The 26685-nt window shown below is 40.1% G+C and overlaps 1 protein-coding gene across 1 annotated transcript in view; it reads right to left on the bottom strand.

Moving 5' to 3' along the window:
- The window catches only part of CRACR2A (calcium release activated channel regulator 2A), a 57982-nt gene extending 32061 nt beyond the window's left edge, over positions 1-25921 (bottom strand). Inside the window, exons 1-6 of the mRNA XM_071762670.1 lie at positions 25743-25921; positions 13028-13266; positions 7945-8056; positions 5309-5477; positions 3542-3688; positions 363-453 (exon numbers count right to left, since the gene is read on the bottom strand). Coding sequence (XP_071618771.1) covers positions 363-453; positions 3542-3688; positions 5309-5477; positions 7945-8056; positions 13028-13195 — 687 coding nt within the window. The 5' untranslated portion in view covers positions 13196-13266; positions 25743-25921. The remainder of the gene's footprint in view (positions 1-362; positions 454-3541; positions 3689-5308; positions 5478-7944; positions 8057-13027; positions 13267-25742) is intronic.
- Positions 25922-26685: the final 764 nt, after the last annotated feature.

The following is a 26685-nucleotide window of genomic DNA, read 5'->3' as shown; positions in this document are numbered from 1 at the left end:
ACACCTTGTCCACCTCCTTCCTCCTTGACCTTGGTGTCTCTGCTCCAGCAGTGTTCTCACCTCTCTGGTGTTGCTTTTCTCATCTCCTCTGCACTGAGGTCTTACAGCCCTGGTGCTGGCTTCCCCTTCTTGAATATGTTGATCATTAATTGCAGAGGTGCATCCATTGTCACTGATGGGCTCAGCATTAGCTGGAGGTGGGGCTGGACATCCTTGAGCAGTAGGAGCTGTGGGCAGCTTCCCACAGGAGCCACCCCTGGTGCCCCTCCCTCTCTACATCAACACCCACCCAGCCAGAATAAGTACAAAGGCACTGGGAGTGAGAGCAGAAAACGTGCCCACAATTAGAAGGAGACACTCACTTTCAAGAGAAACTGCTCTTTCTCCTTTTTGATTTGCTGTTCCATTTCCTCATAGAGCTGTTGAATTTCTTCATCATGAGCAGCAATTTTCCTAGTAAGAGATGGAAGAAATAGAAGAGATATTAAGAGACTGAGTGGGTCTCTGTAGCACTACTTCAAGTTATGGCTCACGTTCCTAAGCCCCGTATTTCTGCCCTAAGACAAGACTCCAAAGAACGTTGTAGAGTTAGGTATCCAAATATTTAATTGAATATCATTGTATTTTGATACACTGAAGGATTACACTAAGCAGTTGCTTTAGTTTATGCAGAAAAAAATAAACTGTTGAAGGGGAACAAGATGGATGCTTTGTTCTGATTCAATTCTACTCTACTCTACTCTACACTACTCTAATTAACCCAGAAACTGGAAACTTTGCATCAGACTCATCTAGGGGACATCCTAGAAAGATTTGGAATAGAAATTAAAAATGTCTTTATATGACACTCCTCTATATTTCCCTACATTCCTCTTAGATCTGATCCTTAAGCAATCTGCAGAATGCATCTGTTACAAATAAAAATACATATCAATCAGAAGATGACAAGGAATATACACTAGGAAAAAAAGCCACGTATCTACCGTATCTTTTGTTCCTAATGCTCTACATACTCTATGTTTTTACTTTTTAAAGGCCTGATGGTTGTCTTCTCAGTTAAAGTCAAAGTGGAAAGAACCTTCAGGAAATTTACCTAAGCTAAGATGACTGAGGAACAATGGAAACAAATTTTTATTTCCCCTTTCAAACTCTTGATATTGCCAGGTTGCATTTTCAGTTACAGGTAAAAAATTAGATGGGGAGGAATTTTCTCAGGATTTGTGGCAGCAATAAACAAATATCAAGCTACAACAATTTGAGGAGAAGTATTGATGTTACTCAGATTTTTGCAAACTCTGATAGGGTGAGGAAAGCACAAAAAGAAAGAAAAGCCGCAAAAAGACCTCTTCATGTGACTGCAATGCTCATAGTATGAAGTCAGGTCATGATCTGATCTCAAATTTTATTTTCTTAAAATTAAAAAATGCTTCCTAGAAATCAGCATTCGTCAATGAAATAAAATAACACTCCTTTGACAAATCTGACTTCTTCCAGCTGTTGATTACAAATAAACCAATATCTATATGCTGAAAATAGAGGTGTTATTAGCAGCAAGAGAAAGAAGAAATTAGCTAAACCTTCTTTTCCTACAAAAGCATAAAAATCCAATGCATTTTTAAGGCAGATTTCATGTCAGGCAGAAAAGTCAGGTAATGCTAATGCATTCTCTATGCACCTCTGTGCTGATCACAGCTATTAGACAGACAAATTTATTTGTTTACTTCCTGAAAAATACTGACAAGAGAATAATTGCCATTTTTTAATTGAAATAAGTAGCATCCTATTTCAGGACAACAGTCTGACCAAAACAAAACCTTACACACAATCAAACAAACCCCTTACCACACATTAACCCTTGTTAATAATCTCTAGACTAAAACAGACAGCACAGCTCTTAGGTGTCATTTTGCATTCTATTTAAACTTACCATCAAATTTTTCTTTCTATATAGCTACATAGTAAAGGATGGCCCAAATTTTTAGTTCTTATACCTGTGTTTTGTAAATTTGCTTATAAATACACACAATATAAAAATCTGGAGTCTTCACACAAACCCAATATATATTGTCTGCTATATTTCATTTCATAGAATCATAGAAAGTTAGGGGTTGGAAGGGACCTTGAAAGATCATCAAGTCCAACCCCCCTGCCAGAGCAGGGTCACCTACAGGAGATCACACAGGAACACGTTCAGGTGGGCACTCAAAGTCCCCAGGGAAGGAGACTCCACAACCTCCCTGGGCAGGCTGTGCCAGTGCCCTGTCACCCTCACAGTGAAAAAATTCTTCCTAATATTTATACAGAACCAACTATGCTCCAGTTTATAACCATTGCCCCTTGTCTTATTGTTAGTCACCCCCGAGAAAAACTTTGCTTGTCCCCCTGGCACTCACCCCTTCCATATTTATAAACATTGATGAGGTCACCCCTCATTCTCCTCTTCTCCAAGCTGAACAGACCCAGCTCCCTCAGCCTTTCCCCATAAGGGACATTTTCCACTCCCTTCATCATCTTGGTCACTCTGCACTGGACTCTCTCAAGCAGTTCCCTGTCCTTCTGGAACGGAGGGGCCCAGAACTGGACACAATATTCCAGATGTGGCCTCACCAGGGCAGAGCAGAGGGGGAGGAGAACCTCTCTCAACCTACTAACCACCCCCCTTCTGATGCACCCCAGGATGCCATTGGCCTTCTTGGCCACAAGGGCACATTGCTGGCTCATGGTCATCCTCCCATCCACCAGCACCCCCAGGTCCCTTCCACCTATGCTGCTTTCCAACAGATCAGTCCCCAACCTGTACTGGTACCTGGGGTTGTTCTTTCCCAGATGCAAGACTTTACAATTGCCCTTGTTGTAGTTCATTAAATTTCTTCCTGCCCAACCCTCCAGTCTGTGTAGGTCCCTCTGAATGGCAGCACAGCCTTCTGGGGTGTCAGCCACTCCTCCCAGTTTTGTGTCATCAGCAAACTTGCTGATAGTGCACTCTATTGCCTCATCCAGGTCATCAATAAATAAATTGAATAGTACTGGTCCCAGTACTGACCCTTGAGGGACTCCACTAGAAACAGACTTCCAACTGGACTCCATCAAAGTGACTACAACTCTCTGGCTTCTGTCCTTCAGCCCCCTCACTAACTGGTCACCCAGGCCACACTTCTTCAGCTTTGGTCCAAGGATGCTGTGGGGAATTTGTTTGTTTTATGTATTTGTTATTTTACATTTTCACTGGTATCAGTGCTTTGTGCTGCTTTAACATCTTAAAACTCTCATTTTTCTGGCCAGTTAATTCATATTTATAGCTTTTCTGTACACAATGTTTGCAAAGCAGACAGTTTACCAGATTTACTGTAAATTTCAATGCTAATCTAATTGCTAAATATTGTCTTAGAACTGCAATGCAATAATAGGCATCAGCAAAATAATCTAAATCAACTAAATCTGTTAACTCGAAGAGGAAAGCTATGTTCAGCCAGTTCTGCACTGCAAATAATTTTACTGGTATTTTCATGACCAATAAAAGTTTACAAAGAGAATTACTAACTTTTTTAGAGCACATTCCATCTTGTTCTTTTCATTATCTGCTTCTTGGAGCTGGGAAAAAATTCTGACCAGAAGCTCTTCAAAACTGGGAAGTAAATGAGGTTTGTCTTTTCTCAGCTGCAACCAGAGTTGCTTCATATCACTCTCACTGCAATAAGAGATAAGAAAGGATTCATTAAGAGATAAGATTTTTCAGGCAGCAATAAATGTTCACAGCATGCTAGTGGATGGAGGCTTCAGGGCATCAGTGGTGAGAACACAAGATTTATTAAAAACAAAGGCTACTTAGGCAGAGACAGGTTTGAAAACTATAAGGTGGGTGAGAAATTGTGGAAATTGCATTTATTAAAAAAAATCATCACAAATGTTGGCCATGCATGGCTGCAAAGAATCACAAGGGCTGGTAGTTAAGTGGGTCCCTTACCACACTTCATCTGAACAAGAATGGATAAGGACACATGAGATACACTGCACCATCCTGTCACTTCTATTAGAGGTGAAGAATTTCCCACAAATCTAGTGAAGAGGGGGCAGTGGGAAAGCTAATAAAAAATACTTCATCATGATAAATGAATGAGACTCAATCTAATGAGTTACACAGACAAGTTAACAAAATGTATTTGTACTATCTACTTTCATCTTCAGCCCATTCTAATTACACAGTGAGACCACTACAGAAGTCAGAACATCTTGAAAAATTTGATTTAAAGATTTACCAAGGTAATGTGTTCTTTTGGCTGGTTGGTTGCTTGTGCTTTTGGGTTTTTTTGGGGGGGGTTGGTTTTTTTGTTTTGTTTTGCTGGGGGGTTGTTTGTTTTGTTTTGTTTTTTGTTTGGTTGTTTTTTTCTTTGTTCTTTTCATCACATACTGGAAAAAATATTTTCTTCTCTGACTGATAACGGGTTTTTTTAGTACTTTGCCAAAATTCTGCTGAATAACTTATTTTGTTTGTTTCTTCCTGACTCATTCTTTTCCATGCACATTGTAAACTTGAACCTAGGCAGTAAAGAGTGAGGATAAGGATACAAAAAGTAGGTGATAAAGATCTTTTCACGATGAAAGCCTTTCAGGATGACTAATGGTCAGCTCTTTCCTGTAACAGGCAATCAGGTGAGAAGCAATGAAGAGCACTCCTTGGACATGGCAAGGATCACTGATGCATTTTCTAAACACTCCTACTCTTTCTCCAGACTCTCCCATTCTCACCCCCTGCTTTTTTTTGATTGTGATTGATCAGTCAGTGTCAGGCCAACACACAAGAAGCTCTTTATGCAGCTTATGCATTCTGATTCAAATTAGCCATCTTCGTCCTGGAAGAGGTAGCATTATCAGAATAATCACAAAGTACAATTATGTATGGAGGAGAGAAAAACCACATTTGTTATTTCTTATGGTTAACTGGTGCACTTTAAACACAGCCCTAGCCAAAAAAGCAGCCCTGGTGCATTGTTTAATTGCAGTGGAACCTGTGGATTAAATGCTAGTAACTATCTATATTCAAAACCCATGGTATGTAAGTAGATTAATAGTATAGTTTTCATATGGCACACACATGTTTCATGTGCCTGCAATACAATAGCTTTGCTCTTGGAAATTTTGGTTGAATTGCATTTTATTGTCTCTGACAACCAAGAAAACTAATTTTTAAAGAATCAATGTGTTACTGAGCAGCCTTGGTTTATAATTCTTCTTGGATTCCATAAAAATCAAAGCCAGAGTTGAATCATAAAAGGTCGTACAATCTGTTACTATTGCTGTGAAAACTCACTCATCCAAAATGTTTTTAGCCCCAAGCTGATCCATCAGATTTGAGAACTGGAATTCTTCATCCTCATCATCACTCACGGTCTCTTTGCATTTAAGTGGGCAGGCTGTTTCACCATCTGATTGCTGCATCATCTCATTATTCAAAGCCATCTGCCCCAAAAGAAATTGGCCTAAGAATTAAAAATAAGACACATTAGCACTTTCAGAACTTATTATGAGAAGCAATATTATTGAAGATCAGCATACTAAAGATTGGATTTCACAGTAATTACAGCTTGTGAGGGAAACACCTACATTTGTTGACAAGAGAAGGAAATAATGAAACAACAAAAGGATAAGGCATGGCAAAAGGATCTCTGAGTCCTATGCCTGACTGTGTCCCAGATTTAATGGCTAGCCTTCCAGAAATCACTCAATTCAGAACTGACAAACATACTGAAAAAAAATCAGACTTCCATAAGCAAAAGACATAAATCGCAGGAAAAAGCACTTTGTCAATTCCTTACTTCTTAGTATGCTTGTAGAGAAGTCAGAAATCTAAATTAACAGTGTTGGTACCTCGTATTTTAACATCCTTTTTAGTGCATGAGTAGAGGCACACCTTGAATACTCCTGTATAAACTGCATATTGAAAGCTACATTGTAAGCTACACTTATTTCCCTCCATCTGACTCACATGTATTTTAACTCCTCTAAACTTGACTCCTGCAGGAGTTTCTTCCATCTATTTGGAATATTTCTATTAATAACAGAAAGGCTGGATCACAGAGATGTGGTGGGATGGCTCCCATGACCAGAGTGTTGCAATGGAGGGATACAGCCTCTTTAGGAAGGGCAGGATGGGAAGACATGGAGGGGGAGCTGGTCTTTTTGTGAGAGAATAGCTGGAATGCATGGAGCTCTGTGTGGGGACAGAGGAGGAGCTGATGGAGAGCTTTTGAGTTAGGATTAAAGAGAGGACAGGCAAAGGGGACAGTATAGTGGCTATCTGCTGTACCCAAACAGGGGAACAAGTGGATAAGGCCTTCTACAGACAGACAAGAACAGCTTTATGTTCACAGGACCTAGTTCTCATGTGAGATATCTGCTGGAGGGACAGTGTGGATGGACATAAGCAAAGCAGGAGGTTCCTGGGGTGCATTGATAACTCCCCCCTGGAAGTGACAGAGTAGCCAGTGAGGAGAGGTGCTCTGCTGGACCTCATATCCACCTACAGGGAGGGTCTCAATTGGGATGTGCAAGTCAAAAGAAAGCCTTGACTGTAGTGACCACATGATGGTGAAGTTCAGGATCTGGAGGGCAGGAAGGAGGGTGAAAAGAAAGCTCCTAACTGGTCACAAGACCAGACTGGCCTATTCAAATATCTGCTTGAAAGAGGCCCTTGGAACCAGGTCCTAGAGGGAAGAAAGGCCCAGGAAAGATGGTTAATATTCAAAGTCTCCTCCATGCTAAAGAGAGCTCCATCCCAATTAATAGGAATCCAGGAAAAAATGGCAGGAGGCCTGCATGGATGAAAAAGGAGAGCTTGGCCAAAGTAAATACAGAAAGAAAGCACATGCAGAGTGGAAGCAAAGATGGGTAACCTGTGAGGAATATACATTGTCTGGGCATGCAGAGATGAAGTTAGGAAAGCTAAAGATCAAATGGAAATGCACCTGGACAGGAATGTTAAAAAGAAAAGAAAAAAACCAAAACACCCCACCCTCAAAAAAAAAAAAAAAAATCAAACCCAGCATTCCAGGTCCCAGTGGCCAGAGAGAAAGGTTGGAGCAAGGAAGATACACACTTAATGGAAGAGGATCAGTCAGGTCAGAGAATATTTGAGTAAACTGAACATATGTAAGTTCATGGTCCCTGATGGATGCATCCAGGAAGATGCTGAATGAACTGTCAGATGTCACTCTGAGACCACTCTTGATAACCTTAGATTGACCACTGTGAGAAGTGCCGGAAGACTGAAAGAAAGCAAATGTCACCTCAGTCTTTAAGAAGGGCGAGAAAGAGAACCCAGGGAACCACAGGCTGGTCAGCCTAACCTTGATCCCTGGGAAAGTGGTGGAGCACCTAATTCCAGACATATTTCCAGACACATTAAAACCATATAATCATTTCCAGACACATTAAGGATAAGAAAATCACAAGGAGTAAAAAACATGGATTCACGAAGGGAAAGTCATGCTTGATCAACTTCTACAGTGAACTGAGTGGCCTGGTAGATGAGGGGACAGTGGTGGATGTTGTCAAGCTAGACCTTTAGTAAGGCCTCCAACAAGATGATTATAGAGAAGCTGTTGCTGTACAGTCTGGATGAGGTGGATGGAAAAGTGGCTGAATGGCTTGGCCCAGAGGGTGGTGATCAGTGGTGGGAAGTCTAGTTGGAGGCCAGTGGCTAGCATGTACCCCAAGGATCAACACTGGGCCCAGTCTGGTTTAACATCTTCAGTGGTATTAACACATTTTCAACTTTGTCGTACATTAATCTCAGAGATAATGTTAGTTATCCATTGGGCCTTATTGACCTGATATAAAATAGTCTGGTTCCCAGTGTGCATCATGAAGTGTACTGTTAAGGTAAAATGCTTCTTTAATGATGTCAGGAGTATGGAATAGGAGTAGAGCTTTATACAGGAGACTCACTGAATCCTGTGGTGAACTCCTTTGGGGTAAGAGAGCCATTGCCATCAGCATCCAATGTAATAAAGACTTTCTCAAGCTCTTCCAGGCTAAGAGGTAACTCAGGATATAGTCTCTGAAATGACAAAACATGCAGCAATTTTACCCATTACTACAGAATGAGAGGAAGACTAGATTCTACAGAACATCTGTAATAGAAAATAATAGTTACTTTTTTTTTTTTTTCCCAGAGTGAAAATTCACATACAAAACAGATTAAAACAGCATTAACTGAGGGTGAATCATTTTTATGACTTTATTATTTGCCTTTATGAATCCTTTATGACAAAGTAGTGCAAACAATCTCCTTGTGATACGGATTTCACAGGCAATGTGTAGAATCTGAGACAGAATCTCAGCATGTTGGTGAGATGGCTTGATTATCATGCAGCTGGACACCCTTGACAGCAGAACTCTACACCTAGGTCATTCCATGCCATGAGGTGCGAGAGACTCTCTAAACAAGAGCACTAAAGAGGGTATATTGTCCTAAATCAAATGTTTTAAAATGTGCAAATAAACAAATAAATTAAGCAAGGCTAAGAAAATTGCATGGTCCAAGGAGCAAATCTGCTGCTCCTCCTATGAGTTAAATGTAGTTTATTACCATCTGTTTCTGAAATGCAGCATGATGACACAAAAAGGACAAAACTTAATGAAACCAGCTCTACAAAATCACTTTTTTTTTCCTGAGAATCTGAAGACAGGAACAAAACAAAACAAATCTTTAAATCTAGTCTTAATACTTTTACTGTAATTATTTTAACTTTATAGATGGATTCCCAGAAATAGGAGGAAATAAGAGCGGCAAACTGCAGTAGCAGAGATTTCCACTGGGAGACAGCACTAAGAAGAGTAAAAGCTTTCCTCAGCTTGTGAAGCAATATAAATATACACTGGTGGAGTCCTCAGCTTTATTAAATACTTTAATCCCTTCCCTGAACGCCAATTGCATATGCAGCATATTAAAATTTCAAGCTGATAGGTTAATAAAGTTCATCAAAACAAAAGTGCTAATCTCTTCCATGCTGGGGAAGGGACTTGGGGCCAAAGAAAGTCTCTCCTGCAATCCAAGAACAATAGAAACCACAAGTCAATACACAAGGCCACAGAGCTGAGGTAAGAACTGGCTTAGTGCATTAACCATTGGCTGCAAGAAAGAAGAGAAGAGAAAGCAACAGAGCTTCTAGGGCTCAGAACCATCTGGAAAAGTCCTGAAGGAATTTCTGAGTAGGATTAATTGTGCACTGCTGCCTGCTTCCAAAAATGAAGAAAACTTGATGTGCATTCGGTCTTAATCCATTAATTCATCAGCAATACACCCGACTTATGAGTTTCTTACTTAAACACATTCATCTTCCCACAGCTTTAGATTTTAATCTCCTAGATCTAAAGGGAAACTTTTTAAAATTAGCTTACTTTGTAAAATTCTCACAGTATACACAGCACTGGTGAGAGAGGAAGAGTTTCACATAAATTGCTCTTCTTACACTTAGAGAAACAGACACTGTACTCCTACTGCCGGATCTCTGGGACCTGCTGAAGTTGTGCTTCTGAGAGCTGGCTCATTTAACAAACACAGACCCACTTGCTATTCCAGTACAACTGCTTGTGGTTCTTACTGCAAACGGAACTGATAAATGAATTTGTCTTCTCCAACTACAGCTGAAGCGCCTTGTGGCAGCGTTCAAACTCAGACACCACAATTACTTGCATTTTATTGAAAGAAAAAAAAATACATAGGAGATTGTGAAGAATGTAACAATGTTTTGTTTCATTACATCCTCTGAGCATAATTTACAGATTCTGATAACTGAGATAACACCATTGTTACTAAAATTAAGTCAATGTTTTCCCCGCCTATTTTTTTCTATTAAAAAAAAAAGGTTAGGTTGGGTTATTTTGGTTAGGAAAACAACATGTCATTGTTGGCCCCATGACTGTGTTTTCATTTATCGGCTCATTTTGGGCTTGCTGTAAAAATAGAAAACCTTTCAATATGAATATGAATACAGAACCTTTCAATATGAATAAAAGAATCACCAAATTTCTAGGGTTAGAAGGGACCTTAAAGATCATCTAGTTTCAAACCCCCTCCAATGAGCAGGGACACCTCCCACCCAACCAGGCTGCTCAAGACCCCATCCAACCTGGCCTGGAACACTTCCAGGGAGGGGGCAGCCACAACTTCCCTGGGCAACCTGTTCCAGTGCCTTACCATCCTATGATAGTAATGAATCTCCTCTTAACATCTAATCTAAATGTCCCCGGTTCAAGTTTTAAACCATTTCCCCTTGTCCTCTTGCTACACACCCATGCAAAAATCCCTACCCCAGCTTTCTTATAGGTCCCTTTCAGGTGTTGGAAAGCCATTATAAGGTCACCTTGGGGCCTCCTCTACCAATTCCATCTATATTCAAAGTTGAGAACCTCTGATGTTTTGAAAAGCAATGAAAAATTCCAAACAGCCATTATGAACATAATCTCAAAATAAACCACATGATATAATCAAGGAGGAGTAAAACTTTAATATAATTACTATATTACAGATACATCAGTAAACATTTTACAAATCTGTTCCAATGATGTTAATTGGATTTTAGATGCTTAGCACTTTAAATACTCAGAACTCTCCGTCGAAAATCATGTCTCATATCACTTCACTGAAGATTAAGAAGAATGTTAGTATCTTGCATTTGAAACAATGCATCACTAATGGTAATTAGTACTGAACTTACAAACAGCAAGATGATAATGGGATGAGTACTTGGTATATTATAAGGAAAAAACTGATTTTCTTGATCTATGTCTTTTCTCTAAGGAGTGAACATAATGAAAAGTCCAATCAAAATCAGCTACTTCATATTCATGTTTGCAATACAGGGATTAACTAGATAATCTAGCTAATGACTAGTTAACTAGTAATTTTAATCAACAATAATGAATAACCGTAGCAGTACCTGTCTAATGTAAAGCTGTTCAGTACAGAATTTCATTATTTTCTATATTAGTAAAAAATGGGTTCCAAATCAATTCAAATGCATTTTAGATTGCTGCATTTTGTGTCCAAATAAGTCTCTCTTATTCCACTACTGAAGTGCAAGGAAAAAGGGAAGAAAATTATGACTGTCTTCAAAGAACCAGGGTTGCTGAATTGCTGGTATAAGTGTAAAATGCTTTGGTTTATAACTTTTATTCACCCTCTCTGAATTATTTTAAAGTCAAATGGAGGAAATGGGTCTCACCCCAGTTTTGATCAATGTACCTGCATCAATTTCAGTTTAATTACTCTTGATTTACTAAAGTGTTGAGTGGAATAATGATAATTCACTATAGTTAAAATTTCCGTATTTGTAATATTATCTTTAACTGATTAGGAAATAAAATAAAGTTACAATTAAATAAAATAAAATTTAAAAAATATCTTAATTGTTCTAAGTGCTCTTATTTCTGTGTTTAAATGAACCAGACACTTACATACATACATACTGAAGCTGAGAGATACGGTAAACAAATACTCCTGATGAAGTAGAAAATACATACTTTATCTGTTCTTTGCAATCTTTTTCTACTGCATCTTTCACAACATTGGTTTTAGAACCAGAAGTATAAATTTATCACTAAGAATAAAATCTATAATCCAAAAGAAATATGTTTTTAGATTCCTTGCAGAAACAGACATTACATTTTTTTATACACACACACACATATATATACATATATATACATATATTTTTTATATATATATATTTATATATATAATTATAATATATAATATATATATATTTATGTATATATATATATATATATATATATATATATGTGGATCTTCCTTTTGGTGAAAATATATGCCATTCTGCTTCTGGGAAGATAATAAAATTATAATCCATTACATTTTTTATGGTCGTGGATTTACCAAAACCACACAGAATCTTTTGTTTGTTTGTTTGTTTGCATTCTTCTATTAGATAACAGATGCAGGTAAAGCCTACAGCACAGCAAGCACCTGCACTCCCATCTTTTTTCAGCTTTGCAGAATTAGCCCAGGTCATCACAAAACTCAGCAACACACAGTGGAATAGAATCTCTCGAGAGGTAGTAACCCCAGCAATATACTATGAGGTTTTTGCTTTTCCAGCATAGATAGTTAAAAGTGTTTCTCTTGCATTTTCATACATACACACACATCTTTCTTTCTGAGGATAAAAAAGGTTTTTAAATTTTATATTAGATGCTTCCATTGGTAGTAGTTTGTGCTGAATTTATTTTGCTACCACTCCAGTCCTGTTTTATCTCTAAGTATTTAATTAGAAATGTATTAACGCAATGAAATTACGTCAAGAATATGCATGTCAAGCAGGAATATATTCTTTTATTCTGCTACATACGGGTTCAAAGCATAGAATCATTTCTGCAATATGCACCCAAACTCATTTTCAAAAGATTTTGTTATACAGCTGATTTTTTCCAATCAATATTTTTTTCATCAGCATTTCCAGCATATCTGATTTTGAACCCTCAGACAATTTAAGAACAGTTTGGTGAGATTATTGTGAACACTGACTAATGCCAAAATGTTGTCCCTCTAGATTTCCTACATATATATATATGTGTGTGTGTGTGTGCGTGTGATCCTGCTGTATGTTCACCATTGTCTGGCAGTTGAAAGCAAAGTGAAAGACTTTATTTACACAATTTTGCTGAAAAACAGCAGTAACTCTGGACTGAAGCCATTCATTATGCTATGGCAAATTGTGAAGTAATTAATTTACTGGAGTTTCTAGTTTCTCATCAAGAAGGGAATTAAATTTCTGGGAGAATTTTTTGTTTGTTTGTTTGTTTTTTACTTTCCACTTTTTTTTGTTGCTTTGTCTGTGGAAACAAATGCAAACATTATGTAACATTTCACAGAGAATATTTAAATCCAACATATCTCTTAAAGTTATCAGGAGGATGTTACAATTTTTAACTCTACATTAATCAGTCTGAGCTCACTAAGGGCATCAGCATCTTCTCTCATTGTGCATTTAACATTACCATATTTTACCTGCATGTCTTGTTGAGTGATGAAGCCCTTCCCTTCCTGATCACAAATTTGAAAGAACTCATGTGCTCTTCCCAACACTGTTAATTCTGGGTCTTGTTCTCCAGTCCTGCTGCTCTCTTCATTTCCTGGGGGCACAGGACTGGTACAGTCTCCTTGTGCTCTGTCCATTGTCACAATCTCAGCACAGGAATATTCAGGGATGCTGCTGTCCCATTTCTTCACAAAATCTGATCTGAAACCTGTGCATGGAAGATAAGGAAAAGAGCAAATCATACCCTCTTAATGATGCTTTCCACAATCTCTTAGCAACTGAATCTCTCTTTAATAAGGCACTAAAGCATAGAAGAAAACATTTGAAAATGCCTGCACTTGATGGCTGTACCAAAGAGGCTGCAAATGGGCACTGAATGAGGAGGATGGAGTCTGAGGGAAGGAGAAAACAAAACTAGCTCAGAAATGGAATCTCAGAGCAAAATCAGCCAGTTCAACAAGAAATCTAGACAATCAATTAACATGAACATGAAAACGTAAGAAATACAGGTAAATGAAAAAATAATTTAAAGTCACTGGCAAGTATTAAACCGGTATGCTTTTGACTCTGATCATCTTCACACCACATCTCACAGCTCATCTCCAGTGCTATGGAATACAGTTCATATGATAGCTAAAGAACGGAAGGTGACTGACAACTGATGGAACCTGTTGGACGATGGTGTTTAAATCAATTAAGTAAAATCAAGAGGATGACAAAGTATTCTAGATTTCTGAAACATTTCCTTAGATTCATCCTTATTACTTATGGCTTTGACTTCACCTGTAAAGAAGCAATTGCTAGTGAACTTGGTGGGAAGACTTCATAAGTTAATCACATCCTAAAGAGCTTCTGTGAAAATTTGTGTTATACTCCCTGCATGAAAATACTTGTATATATTCATGTCTACAATTTTATCTTTAATGCATTCTATGAGGTCAGATGTAGATTGCCCTCTCCAAACTTACACAACACACATCCTCCATAAAAAAGGAGCAGTACTCAAAGGTGTTATTGCCTGATCATGAGTTGTCGTGCCTCACTTACATGCCTCTTGCATGTTTGCAGGACTCCTTGTATGATCTTAACTCGTTATTATCTGTGTAAATTAAGTAGAGAAACAGTTTATTTAACTGAGGTACTCTGTATCTCTGACAGGCTAAAACATGTAATACAGCTACCAAGGCTCAGAAGACAGGCAGAGAAGACAAGATGAAGAATTTGTGTCTGCATCTTGAATTAGTATTTCTGTTTTTCTAAACAGATCTACCTAAAGTAGCCACAAAGTTCTCTGATAATTTTTATCAGAGATAAATATTTTGAGATGTATTTGACTATTGCAAAGGAATGTAGCCTGATTCTGATCCAGCATGATTGGCACTATCTGGAACAACACCAAGAGAGGCCGATGAGATTTATTTGAATCTGAAATGTATGTTGTCTTTGGATTCCAGGCCTTGACACAACATGGATGTGAAGGTAGAATCTGAAGACACAAGAACTTCAGCATGTCTATTCAGCTTCTTAAGGAGAAAAGGCTCTGGTCACATCAGCAGAGCAATTGAGCTACAGTTATTGTATTTATTTTATGTATTTATTCAATTTATTTTATTTATTCTGTTCTATCTTTATTCTATGCCTATGGTCAAACTTGGCAGTGCTAAAGCACTTTACCTCCTAAAGCATTACATCTCCTAAAAACTTCTTAGAGGTACAGTTTGCCACTCTTGCAGCTTGCAGTACCTTTCTATGACAAAGTGACTTCCTCAAGAAATATGGGCCAGGTTGTTGGACTTTCCATGTTGCATGGAAGTATAAAAGGACTTCAAACAGGCCATTAACCTCAAAACAAAACTAGGACTTCAATTAGTAAATCAGACACCCCCTTTGAAACCATGTGGCAAAAATCTACAAACATAGGTAAGTTTTCCTGTCTCTTCCTTGCTCTCTTTTGCAACTTGGATCATCTTAGGACTATTGTTCAGACACTCCCCAAAGCTGAAATAATTCTGGCTTAATGATCAAAGAGCTCATTTGTCAAAATCCTTCTAAAAGCAGAGTTACGATCAACAGAAGAAAAAACACTCTAAGAGAAGGCAAGGGGTGGCTACACCTAATACTATCCTGCTTTAGGAAAAACTCCATCTCAGGATAAGTCTTGGATAGTAATGCAGGGCAGTCAGGGGTGCTTTATAAACCTCAAGAGCCACTGCCCACTCGAGTGGTCAGCACTAGGTACCGCAGGTATCTGTGGGGATCCCCTTGCATCATGCTCCAACCAGTACAGGCACTGACAGAGTGCTCATCCCAGTGGACAAGCAGCCCTGGAAAACAAACAAGGCCAGGAAATGTTGTCACAGGGAATACAGGTCAGATGCAGCAAGCAGCATATGGCTATTACAGCTGTACTCCTACAAGCAAAATTTCTAGCTGTGAAAGTCTGACCACCAGTAGCTGGGAAGATACAAGAAAGAAAAGATCACTTCCTAACTGGCCTGTTTCTTAACCCTTTTCCTGATGTTTCCAATATTAGGCAGCCTAACAAACAGTATATGACTTAGCTGACTCTTAGCTCTGACTCTCTACAGCCACCCACAAGGAATCAGATGGAAATGCCACTGCAAGCCACACTTAAGACTCCAGTGTTATAATAGGCTGGATGACATTCCCCTTTCATGCTGCATTTACACACTTAATCTTCATCACTCGTATACAGCTCATTCTTAACTGATACCAGTATATAAGGTAATAAAATCAGGCCATCAGTTTCAACTTTGCAATGACACTGACTTAAAAACAAGGTTAAAAATACCAAAAATCAGTGAGACAAGAGCAGCTTAAAGATGGTCTTGACAAAACCTGACTCAGACTCCAGCTGTATCGGATGCAACACATTTTTTTTTTCTTTTTCACTTCTCAACAATTTCTCAGAAGGCTACAAGTGCAGGAACAGCTCAAGCTAGCAATGACAGTATGTGCACTAATCCCCATGGTTTCTGCACAGACTCCCTTAAGAAAAAGAAAAAAAAATTTTAAATTGTGCAAATCATAGGTAGCTAATTGCATGTGAAAGAACAGAAACGTGAAAACAGATTAAAAATGGTGAAACAAAAAGGCACTATTTACAGTATGATAAATTGTTTACATTTAGCAAACAGTGTAGATATGATTCAGAAAACGTCACCATACTTTCCACATACTTCCATACCACAGAATTAAATTATGTGCATCACAGGAGCCTCACCTTCTTTCAATTTGCCCCACCTTTCATACACATCATAAAAACTTGCTACACAGCAAAAGTGTCTTGAATACAGCAGGAAATTAAATTAGAGCATATACTAAAATTCTTAATCCTTAAGGCAGCTTCCAAAAGTGGTACAGTTCATCTTAATTCCTAGAGTGTCCTGACACTTTGCAGATGCTAATAATAACATGAAAGATTAAAGCTGCAATTTGCCACACGACTGGATCAGCAACATAATTATTCCAAGGAATGTTTTGAATAACATACGAAGCTCCATTCATTCATCTCCTTAAAAAATCAAATGTCTTACAAATTCAAAAAGACTTTTGTAAGTCCTCAGACATCCATTCTTGTAGCTACAAACACTTCACTATGTGAATTAGGTTGTATCATGAGCTGATGCAAGCAGCCATAGCTCCAAATAATAAGAGGATGTGGGCTTGGTGAGGTTTTTACAGATGATTAATCATGAGTTATTTTTGGACAGGTTTGCAAGAGGAAGGTCACTGCTAGTATTTCAGCTGACATTTTCATCATGATTTTCCAGTCAGGTGTACTGTAAATCACCAAACTCTGAAGGTACAGAGCACTGCTGATCCACAGATTTCACAGGTCATGACTTGTGATAACCTCATTCTCCCTAACTGTGATAGTTAAAACTTACTGAGCTGTTTTACCTGCATGCATGTCTCTGAGTTTTAGGTTTCAGTAAAATAATTTTAGCATCTGTCTATAGGTACAAACTTTCTGCAGCACACTTCAAAAACATCAGCAGAAAAATGTAGAAAGCTTACTTAATACTGAAATCACCATGGATTTACACAAAATACTCTTATGAGACATAACATTTATGTTTTATAAATTCTGGAAAATAAAAATTAGATTGCATTTTTTTGCTTCAAGGCATACATATTCCTATGACAAAATTATCGTTGTTAAAGTACTCTGTAGTGTGCCTGACACATGCACAGGGGCCTCTTTAGAACTAACTTAATGTCACTTAGGTATCATTTAGCATTATGCTGAAAAGGTGCTAGAGCTGCTAAAATGTACCATCAGATTATTTTAAGTTGGCACAAACCTCCTGAAAAAAAGAATTCTGTTCCCTATTACTGTGCCTTGCCCTTGGATAAGTGTTGATCCAGTTAGACAGGGAACTCTGATGTAGACTCCTTTCAATTTAATCTGGAAAACGATAGTTTATTTAGCCTAATTAAGGTCAAGTGGCCCATCAAGGAAATGCATCAAAGAAAAATCAAGAACCAAAAAAGCAGGATGTCCAGAGAATGAGAGAGGCATGGGACTGCAAAGACATAAGGGAGCACAAGAACCATCCTCAAGTACATAGAAGTTCACTGGACACAGGACTGGAAAAAAACACTCCTTATGCACATAATGCACATGATACACAAGAAGTGACACTTGTGCTGTAACATGGTAGATGAACTAGACATGAAAAAACAAGGATAAACAAAGTAGAGCCCTGAGTGGAAAGGTGGTGCATCTGCTGTCATGGACAAACAGACTGAATGCACATCTGCGAATAATGGCGTAGGTGATGCTACCCTGAGAAAGGTTCATAGATCAGTGGACTTCAGTGTTACTGTCAGCCACCTTTTGAGCATTTTATGACAGATCAAGGTAAAAAAACAGGTCTCACTTTTAAAACAACTAACAGAGACACAAAGTTGTACACATTTTTTTTTTTCTCTCTTATGACTTAGACCCTTTAAGATCTCATGAAGGCATTGTAAAGGCTGACCTAACCACATGAACACCAGTACTGGACTACATGAAAAATGGGACTTTAAATCCTCTGTTTTGACTTTTCAAGCAAAAACATGCAAGTGTCATGCTTTTGTTTTAGAAAGGCACCAAAATGTGTCATAAATGCCTCTTTTCTTTCACAAAGCCTAGTTCCCTGGATAGGTAACTTCTCATGATGCACATAACCACTCATGATTCCTCATCTTATGGAACCACACAGAATCCTTTTGGCTCGAAAAGACCTTGAAGATCATGAAGTCCAACTGTTAACCTAGTATACTTCCAAGTCCACCACTGAACCATGTTCCTAAGCACCCCATCTACAGTCTTCTAAATACCTCTAGGGATGGTGAGTCGACCTGTTCCAGTGCATGACAACCTTTTCGGTAATGAAATTTTTCCTAACATGCAACCTAAATCTCCCCTGGAACAACTTGAGGCCATTTCCTCTTATTCCTATTCTTATTCCTTATTTTATTTCCTCTTATGGCTTGTTACCTGGAAGAAGAGACCAACATTCACATCACTACAAGCTCTTTTCAGGTAGTTGTAGAGAGGGATTTGGTCTCCCCTCAACCTCCTCTTCTCTCAGCTAAGATACCCTAGTTCCCTGAAACACTCCTCCAAAGACGTGCTCTAGACCCTTCACCAATTTTGTTAGCCTTCCTTGGACATGCTCCAGCACCAAAATGTCCTTCTTGTAGTGTGAGGCCCAAAACTGAACATAGTGTTTGAGGTGTGACCTCACCAGTTGTGGTGGTTTGGGCCCAGCTGGCAACAAAAATACACCCCTCAGCTTGCTTACCACTCCCTCCACTCTGGGATGTGGAGGAGAAAACCCAACCAAACCCTCCTGGGTCAAGACAAGGATAGGGAGGGTTCACTCACCAGTTGTGGTCACAGGCAAAACAGACCCAGTTTGGGGAAAAAATCATTTTGATTAATCACTAATCAGATTAAAACAGACCAAAGAGAAAACAAACAAACAAACAAAAAGGAAATTAAATATTTTGTCTCAACCCCCACTTCTTAATGGGGCCAAATGACTTTGGTCCAGATTTCTCCTCCTCCTCCCACCCAGAGGCAGAGGGGGACAGGAAGGGGGGTTTACAGTCACTTCATCACACATTTTCTGCTACTTCTTCCTCCTCAGGGAGCATGGGAGAGAAGATTTTCAGCAGTTTCTCACAGGCACCACACCTAGTGCCCCTCCCTTGCTACCAAAACCCTGCCACACCAACCCAACACACAGCCTCTCCTCTGTATGGGCATCACTGTTGCTACACTGCAGTCAACAGGGACCTCCCCTGTTAGCCAAGACTGCTGACTGATGATGGAAAGTGGCTTGGTGAGCACCTCTACCAGCTCCTTCAGTACCCTTGGGTGGATCCCATCCAGCCTCATAGACTTTTTTGTGTCTAAGTGGTGTCACAGTTCACCATTTCCCCTGGAATTACGGGAGCTCCATTGCTGTCTTCCAGCTCAGGAGCCTGGGTACCCAGAGAATAACTGGTCTTATTACTCAAGACTGAGGCAAAGAAAGTGAGAAGTACCACAACCTTTCCCACATCCTTTGTCTCCTTTGTTCTTAGGATACAGATAGTGGGGTAGGTGTGGGGAGTGTAAATGTAGAGAGATCTGCAGCTGGCTGGAGTTCCTATGAGGGACTGCAACAGGATAGTCTGAAAGAAATGTGTCATGAAAATAATACAGGGGTGAAGCAAAGGCAACCAGCATAGGAATCCTGCATCCACTCACCTAAAAAAGGAAAAAAACTTTAAATTATGTATAAAGTCCTTTCCTGTGAATTAATGTGAGTGGGAGAAACTATTTCTGTTTAAATTAAGTCCTATTAGAAATTCTCCAGCCAGCCCTGACTGTAGCTTTGAAAGATTAAGTGAACCATTAGGATCACCTTCTTCAATGTTCTACATAATGCAGACTCAAAGCTTCATTTATACCACAAGATTTTAAATTTTCATAAAATCCCTTTGAATTTATTTCAAGACAAGGGACGTGAGTAGAAATCAATCATTTTCAGAAGATGGCTGGCTAAGTTAAAAAAAAAACAAACAAAAAACAATAAAAAAAAAACCCCAACAACAAAAAACCCATACCTAAAACTAAAGAAGGCAAAAAACCCCAGGTCATATATTAGAAGCACACTCTCCACAATATGACTGGGAAACAGAAGAAAACCAGAAAAGATGCTTAAAGAATAATTCATTAACAATTCCAAAAAAAGGCTACCAAAGACTGGAGAGAGACCACTCAGCGTTTGTCCCTAGATGAATCCACACATGCTAGGAAAAACCCATCTGTGTCATTTCTGTGCACAATGATGGAGGAACCCGACTCTGACTACTCATGGGGTCCTCGTTAACCCTTTTTATTTTTAACATCTCCATCCAAGCAACTAGTTTTGACTGGGTTTGTAAGGAAATGTGCCTCTCCCAAAGGCTAGCAGCTTCCTAAACAGATGAAAGTTACCTTCCCATTTTCTTGCTGGCCTTTATGGAAATAGTAAACAGAACTATCCATGTGTTAAAATTCAGATGTCTAAAGGTAACAGAGGTAAGCAAAGGATGGAGGCAGATCAATTTATTCCCCATCCTGCTCCTTCCAATATAGAAACACTAATGAAGAACAACTAATAGGCAGGCAATAATAAACTCCCACTTTCTTTCTAACATTACCTTCTCTGAAATCTATTGCCTAAATATTAGCAGTACTTAGGGATTTACACTGAAGAAGTGGGGTGAAGTTAAAGGACCTGATTGGTGCTGCTAGGCTCCTTGAGAAGTAAAGCTACTCTAACTAGTTAGGATTTTAGTGGAAATGCATCTTTTCCTCATCATTGCTTTGAATGCTTCCTTTGTAATGTTATGTAAGAAATGAAAAGCTAAGAACTGTTTAGAAATACAAACTTCTTACAAAAAGACACTGAGTTTAGGGGTAACAATCACAGAATCACAGAATCATAGGATGGTTTTGGTTGGAAGGGACCTTAAAGGTTATCCAGTTCCAACCCACACTGCACGGGCAGGTACACCTCCCACTAGACCAGGCTGCTCAGACTCCATCCAACCTGGCCTCAAACCCTCCCAGGGATGGGGCATCCACAACCCCCCTGGGCAAACTGTTCCAGTCTCTCACCAATCTCACAGTGAAGAATTTCTGCCTAATATCTAACCTAAATCTACCCTGTTCCAGTTTAAAACTGTTACCCCTTATTGTATCACTGCATGCCCTTGTAAACTCCCTCCCCAGCTTTCCTGTAGATCCACTTCAAGTACTGGAAGGTTCCTATAAGGTCTCCTAGGAGCCTCCTCTTCTCCAGGCTGAACAGCCCCAGCTCTCCCAGCCTGTTCTCATAGGAGAGGAGCTCCAGCCCTCTGATCATCTCTGTGGCCCTCCTGTGGACTCACTCCAAGACTTCCATGTCCTTCCTGTGTTGGGGCTCCAGAACTAGGCACAGTACTCCAGCTGGGGTCTCACCTGCATTTCCATCATCATGGAAATGATTAAAATGGAATGAAATCAGATTATTGAGATGAAATCAGATTATTCAAATGAAATAAAAAACATTTCCATCATCATCAAAATCACTGCTGCAGGATAATCACAGGATCATCAGAGCTGTGAAAGCACCATGCCCTTAGTCTCCGTATGCATCAAGGACCCACAATTTCCTACTCTCCATCCACTGGTTCTTCTTGCTTCATTCAAAGACATCATCTCCAAGAGGACCTGTTCTCCCTCCCTCTAGTTCCTTGCCTACCCTGTTGGTTGCAAGAACTTTGAATCTTCAAGAAACTGTTGACCTACCTAACACCTGAGCAGGGTGGTGGTTTAACTGCGTATGTGTATCTAAGTGTGTGGGGTTTTTTTAAAATTCCATCTCTTTCTCTCTAGTTTATCAATACATTTTTACTGCATACAAATACAATTTGACCAGTTCTCTATTCTGGGCAACAAATCTGGGTAATGTTTGTGGGTTAGCATTAGTTTTTATGAATGTTTGCATGTAAACAGTGACATTAGCAGTTACAGAATTTGCATCAGAACTATTACAGAATTATGTAGAACTGTTTGACCATCATTCTGACTTCTTTCCAAAACACAAAATGTTAGTTCAGAGAAATAAAATCTGTTGTTAAGAAGCACTATCTCACAACATATGCAACACATTCCAAACATGATAAAGCCAAAACCAAGCTGACTCCAACTGGCTGCATAATTTATTGTTTTGCATTGTTCCCAGCACTGAAATTAAATGCAACTATATTAATATAGTTATTATTATATAGTTACTATATTAACTATATTAACTATATTAATAACAGTATTATGTCAGTAAATTGTTTAACCCATAATGTGATGTTCTGGCAGGGGTGTGTTATCAATTCATATGAGCTGTTGACAAAGCACTTGCTTTGGAAACAGACCTCGTCCTCTAAAGTAAATGCCTGGGAAAAGTTTAAGTAAAACAGTACATGTTCTTCTTAATTGTCTTATCTTCTAGGGTTTCCTAATGATTCATTGCTAAATGGAGCAGCTGATGAAATGTGAGTGACAATAACATCCTTGAAGTGCACCATTTTCACAAAGAAATCTTGATTTATTCTGCCTCCTCCAGAAGTCCCTGCTAAAAATATAACTTCTGGGGAAAAAAAATTACAAAACCTTTTATCTGCCTGAAAACCAATGAAAACTTGGCCTGAACTCTAAAATATACCCTCTATTTCTAGTTTTCTAGTTTCTCAAGAAATGTTACATCTTTAACCTAAATTAAAATACTTAGTTAAGTAGTATCTTCAAATAAATATTAATTTTCAATGGAAAAAATGCTAATGGAAAATTTCAGTCTACTCTCCACTGAGCTTAGTGGACCCAAGTTAATGAAGATTGCACTAGATAACCCAAGAGGTATGTTCCAAGTGTCTCCTTAATTATTTGGCTCTTGCTTTGCAGTTGGATGTGCAAGAATTCCCAAGTTCAAAACTTTCAGAATTTCTAAAACTAAAACTTGCTCTTGGAAACTAGTTTCACATAAGTCAGTGGGAAGTTTGTATGTGACAAAAGCATGTGAATAAGGCATGAGAATAGTAATTTGCTAGTCCACTGTTTTTCCATTGCAAGAAGTAGTGGGTAGAATGCAGTAGAAAACAACCTTCACGCTATCTCTCTGCATGGTTTTTTTCCGAGGTCTGGGAAACACACATCAACAAATCCACTTATCTATATTTGATTAGTAGGCTTGGTGTACTTCAGCCTGTTTAGTTCTACATATAACTCCAGCATCAAACAATTAAAAAGGTTTCATTACAGATTCTTAACTGGATTTTAATTCACTACTGCTTTCAAGTGAAAATACAAATTCCACATTCTCTGTGAGTCAACTATTCAACTACTCCCTGCCTGCATTTATGCTGCTCTCTAAGGAATGGAAGCTTTTCAGAAAGGGATTTCCAAGTCTTAGAGCTTCAGTCAATTTCTTGATACAGGCACCCTGGTGCTTCAGTGTGGATAAGTCATGGACTGTGGAATCTATTCCAGTTTGACTTAAACTGATTAAACCTTCATTTTAAACAAAAGATTTAAGACCCTGAAGATGTATTACTCCTTCCTCATATGTAGAACTGTACATTCATATATAATTACACTGCAATTAGCAAATGATGGAGAGGGAATATGGGCAGACCACTGTATTCTTTACCCTTCCATATGGCCACCACTTAGTCATCTAGAAAATCATGACAGTATGTCATTTGTCAGTGAACAGAAACAGGAGGAGGAAAAGAGAAATTTGCTAGAAGCAGAACATGCATCCTGTGGGCTGAAGAAACCACAAGAAAAGCTTTCAGAGTAATGCTCTTTACTGCATTAATTTCTGCTGCTTGCTTTAGAGTTCTCTTCCATCACAAGATGGGAGGAAAGGAGAAAGAGGTGTTGCAGAAAGAATCTTATAAACCTACTTCATTTCAGTCTGCAGACCAGAAGACTGTAAAATATTATTGCCCAAAAGCTCATTTGCTACTTATTCCATTTAGAGAGATACACATTCGTTATACGTGAAACATTAACTTTTGGTTTCTTTTCTTGATGTCAAGAAAGATGAGAATGTAGTGAAGGGAAAACTGATATTTAATTTTCACTCTTCTGGACGTAACGATTACCTTTTGAGCTGTACAGTACTGAAGACCCTAATGGCAAATTTGAGGACCAGATATCTGAGACCTTAGGGAACCACAGACAACAAATAGAATAGTTCAGAATAATTCATATATGCCATCTGAAAAGATAAGTGAAACTAACCTGGAAACTGTTGTAGAAAACCACAAAGTTGCAACTAAGAAAACAAAACTACATTAATTTAGCTGAAGCATCCCAAAGGGATTCGAGCTTTCTCCCAGTTGTGGCACTACCCAAGTTTAATTACATGCAGTCATAATCTGTTGTAGTGGAACAGATTAAGAAATATAATACCCTAGCAGCAGTAAGTTTCCTTTATACCTGTCATTTACAGTCATCATAAGCATTCAGTATCAAGAAAGACAGAAAACTAAATGAGATACTGCAGCAATGTAAGACTGACACCAAACTATGGTATTATGCTCCCCTACTACTGTGTAGGGGAACACAAGAAACGTTTTTACAACCATCAGTTGTAGCAGGACTGCCTTCAACTTCCTTAAGTCCTTGGTGGGCCTGTTTCCACCCTGGGGTCTGGCAGGAGTCACTATTATCTTTTGTATGCACTGGGCAGTGTACACTGAACCCAACGGGGCAGCTCTTGAAGTAACCAGGACATAAAGAGATTTCTCTCTGACACTGTCATTGACTTGGCACGAAGCTACAAATACGAAGAATAGGAGTCAGCAGCACTTTGGGACACCACCTTTATCAAATATTTACTGCCTAGGAGGAGCCTCTGCAGGACACCTCGCACTCCAGCGCACTCAGCTGTCGCTTGACGTGCAAACTTCTGGGCCCACATTGCTCCAGGGCTCGTACCGGTGCCGTACCAAGAAAGGGAACAAGGCAGAGTGGGCTCCGGCCGATAAATGATGCGGAACCAGGGGCAACTTGTTTGGCAACTACTGCGGTTCTAACCCTGCTGCTTTCCAGCCTGAGAGCGAAGTGAGGTTACGAAAGGATCCGGGGCTGAGACTACAGCGTGTGACCCTCACAGCGGCTTCGGAACCGCTCACGGGCCGACCCTGCACCGCTGCCAGAGGGGAGTCCCGTACAGTCCAGCAGGCAGATGGGATCCACCCCCTACTCCAGCGCTGCCAAGCTTCCTGCCACGGGAGACACCGCCTCCGAGAGGAAGCAGGGGCGGCGATGGGCACCTGGGGAGAGGACGTGGGCTAGTAAGGGCTACTCCTTGCCGGCTGCCCTGACCCTGCTGTGTCCTGGCCCAGTCCCCCCTGAGTCCGCAAACGGCGATGCTGTCTTGCTCACAGCTCCTGGCAGGAAGCGGAGCTTGCGACAGGCGGAGGATCGGGGTGCTGTTGAGACACCGGGGTTCTGCACCGAACTGTACAAGCAGAGGCCGCCGGTGCCCTCCTGCCAGCAGCTTCGCTAGAATGATCTCGCCGTGCACGGCCTTTCTCTTTCTACTCCCCATATTTTTTTTTGTCCCAAGGTACTTTCCCTCGACTCACCTCTCGGCCCTTCCCGCGGGCGCCCGGGCGAAGGAGCAATAGGAGCTCTGCCCGCTGGTCCCCGTGGCTGTCCTCCGCCTGCCCGCGCCCCAAAGATGAAGCCAGACCGCAGAAATGTGGAAACAACTTTTTAAACTTTGTTTCGAGTACGGGTGGCACTATCAGCGGAGGCGGGCTGCGCCCCGGGGGCGGGACGGACACCCCGTTCCAGCCCAGCCTCCTCCCGCCCTCCTTCCCTTTCCTCCGTCCCGTCGGGGCCGTGCAGCCGGGGCTCGGCCCCCCCCATACCCTCCGGACCGCTGCGGCGGTGAGCCCGGTGGTACCGCGGAACCAAGTGGGCCCCGGCGGCGAGTCAGGTCGGAGAGCTACGGGAAGTCAGGGAGGCACTGCCTCTCTTGGTCCCTCTGGCAGCCAGGAGTAGGTGGCCCAGAGCTTTCTAGGGTGAGGCAGTGGAGCTGCAGTTTCTGTAACCTAAATTTAACAGGGCAGAAAGATCTGAAAGGGTGCAGGAACATTCATCCACGGCAAGGTCGTAAGATTGCGACCCATTAAAATGGACCCAAGTGGGACCTACCACACCTTGTGATCTAAAGCTGCACCAAGTGTGCCTGCACAGAAGATGGCAACAGGAGTCAGAACTGATTTCACAGTAATTTGATTAAGAGATTTCACTTAGCCCAAAGTATATTTTGAAAAATGTGTAAATATTTGCATCTGGGACCAGGTTCTCTAAGTAGTCCCCCAGGAAGAGAAAAAAACCTCAACACAGTTCTCGTCATTTTAAGATCTCCCAGCTGCAGAAGTGCTCTTAGGGAATCATATCTGAAGAAGGCTTGATCTGTCTCTTGATCGGGTGATAAGGTAGGAGACACCTATTGTGACATCAGCTGCACTCATCTGTCCTCTGGTCCTTTCCCACACTCCATGGCTTCATCACCTGCCC

This window comes from Heliangelus exortis, chromosome 1 (genome assembly GCF_036169615.1).
Source record: "Heliangelus exortis chromosome 1, bHelExo1.hap1, whole genome shotgun sequence".
Lineage (NCBI taxonomy): Eukaryota > Metazoa > Chordata > Aves > Apodiformes > Trochilidae > Heliangelus > Heliangelus exortis.
This window is presented reverse-complemented; position numbering and strand designations above follow the sequence as displayed.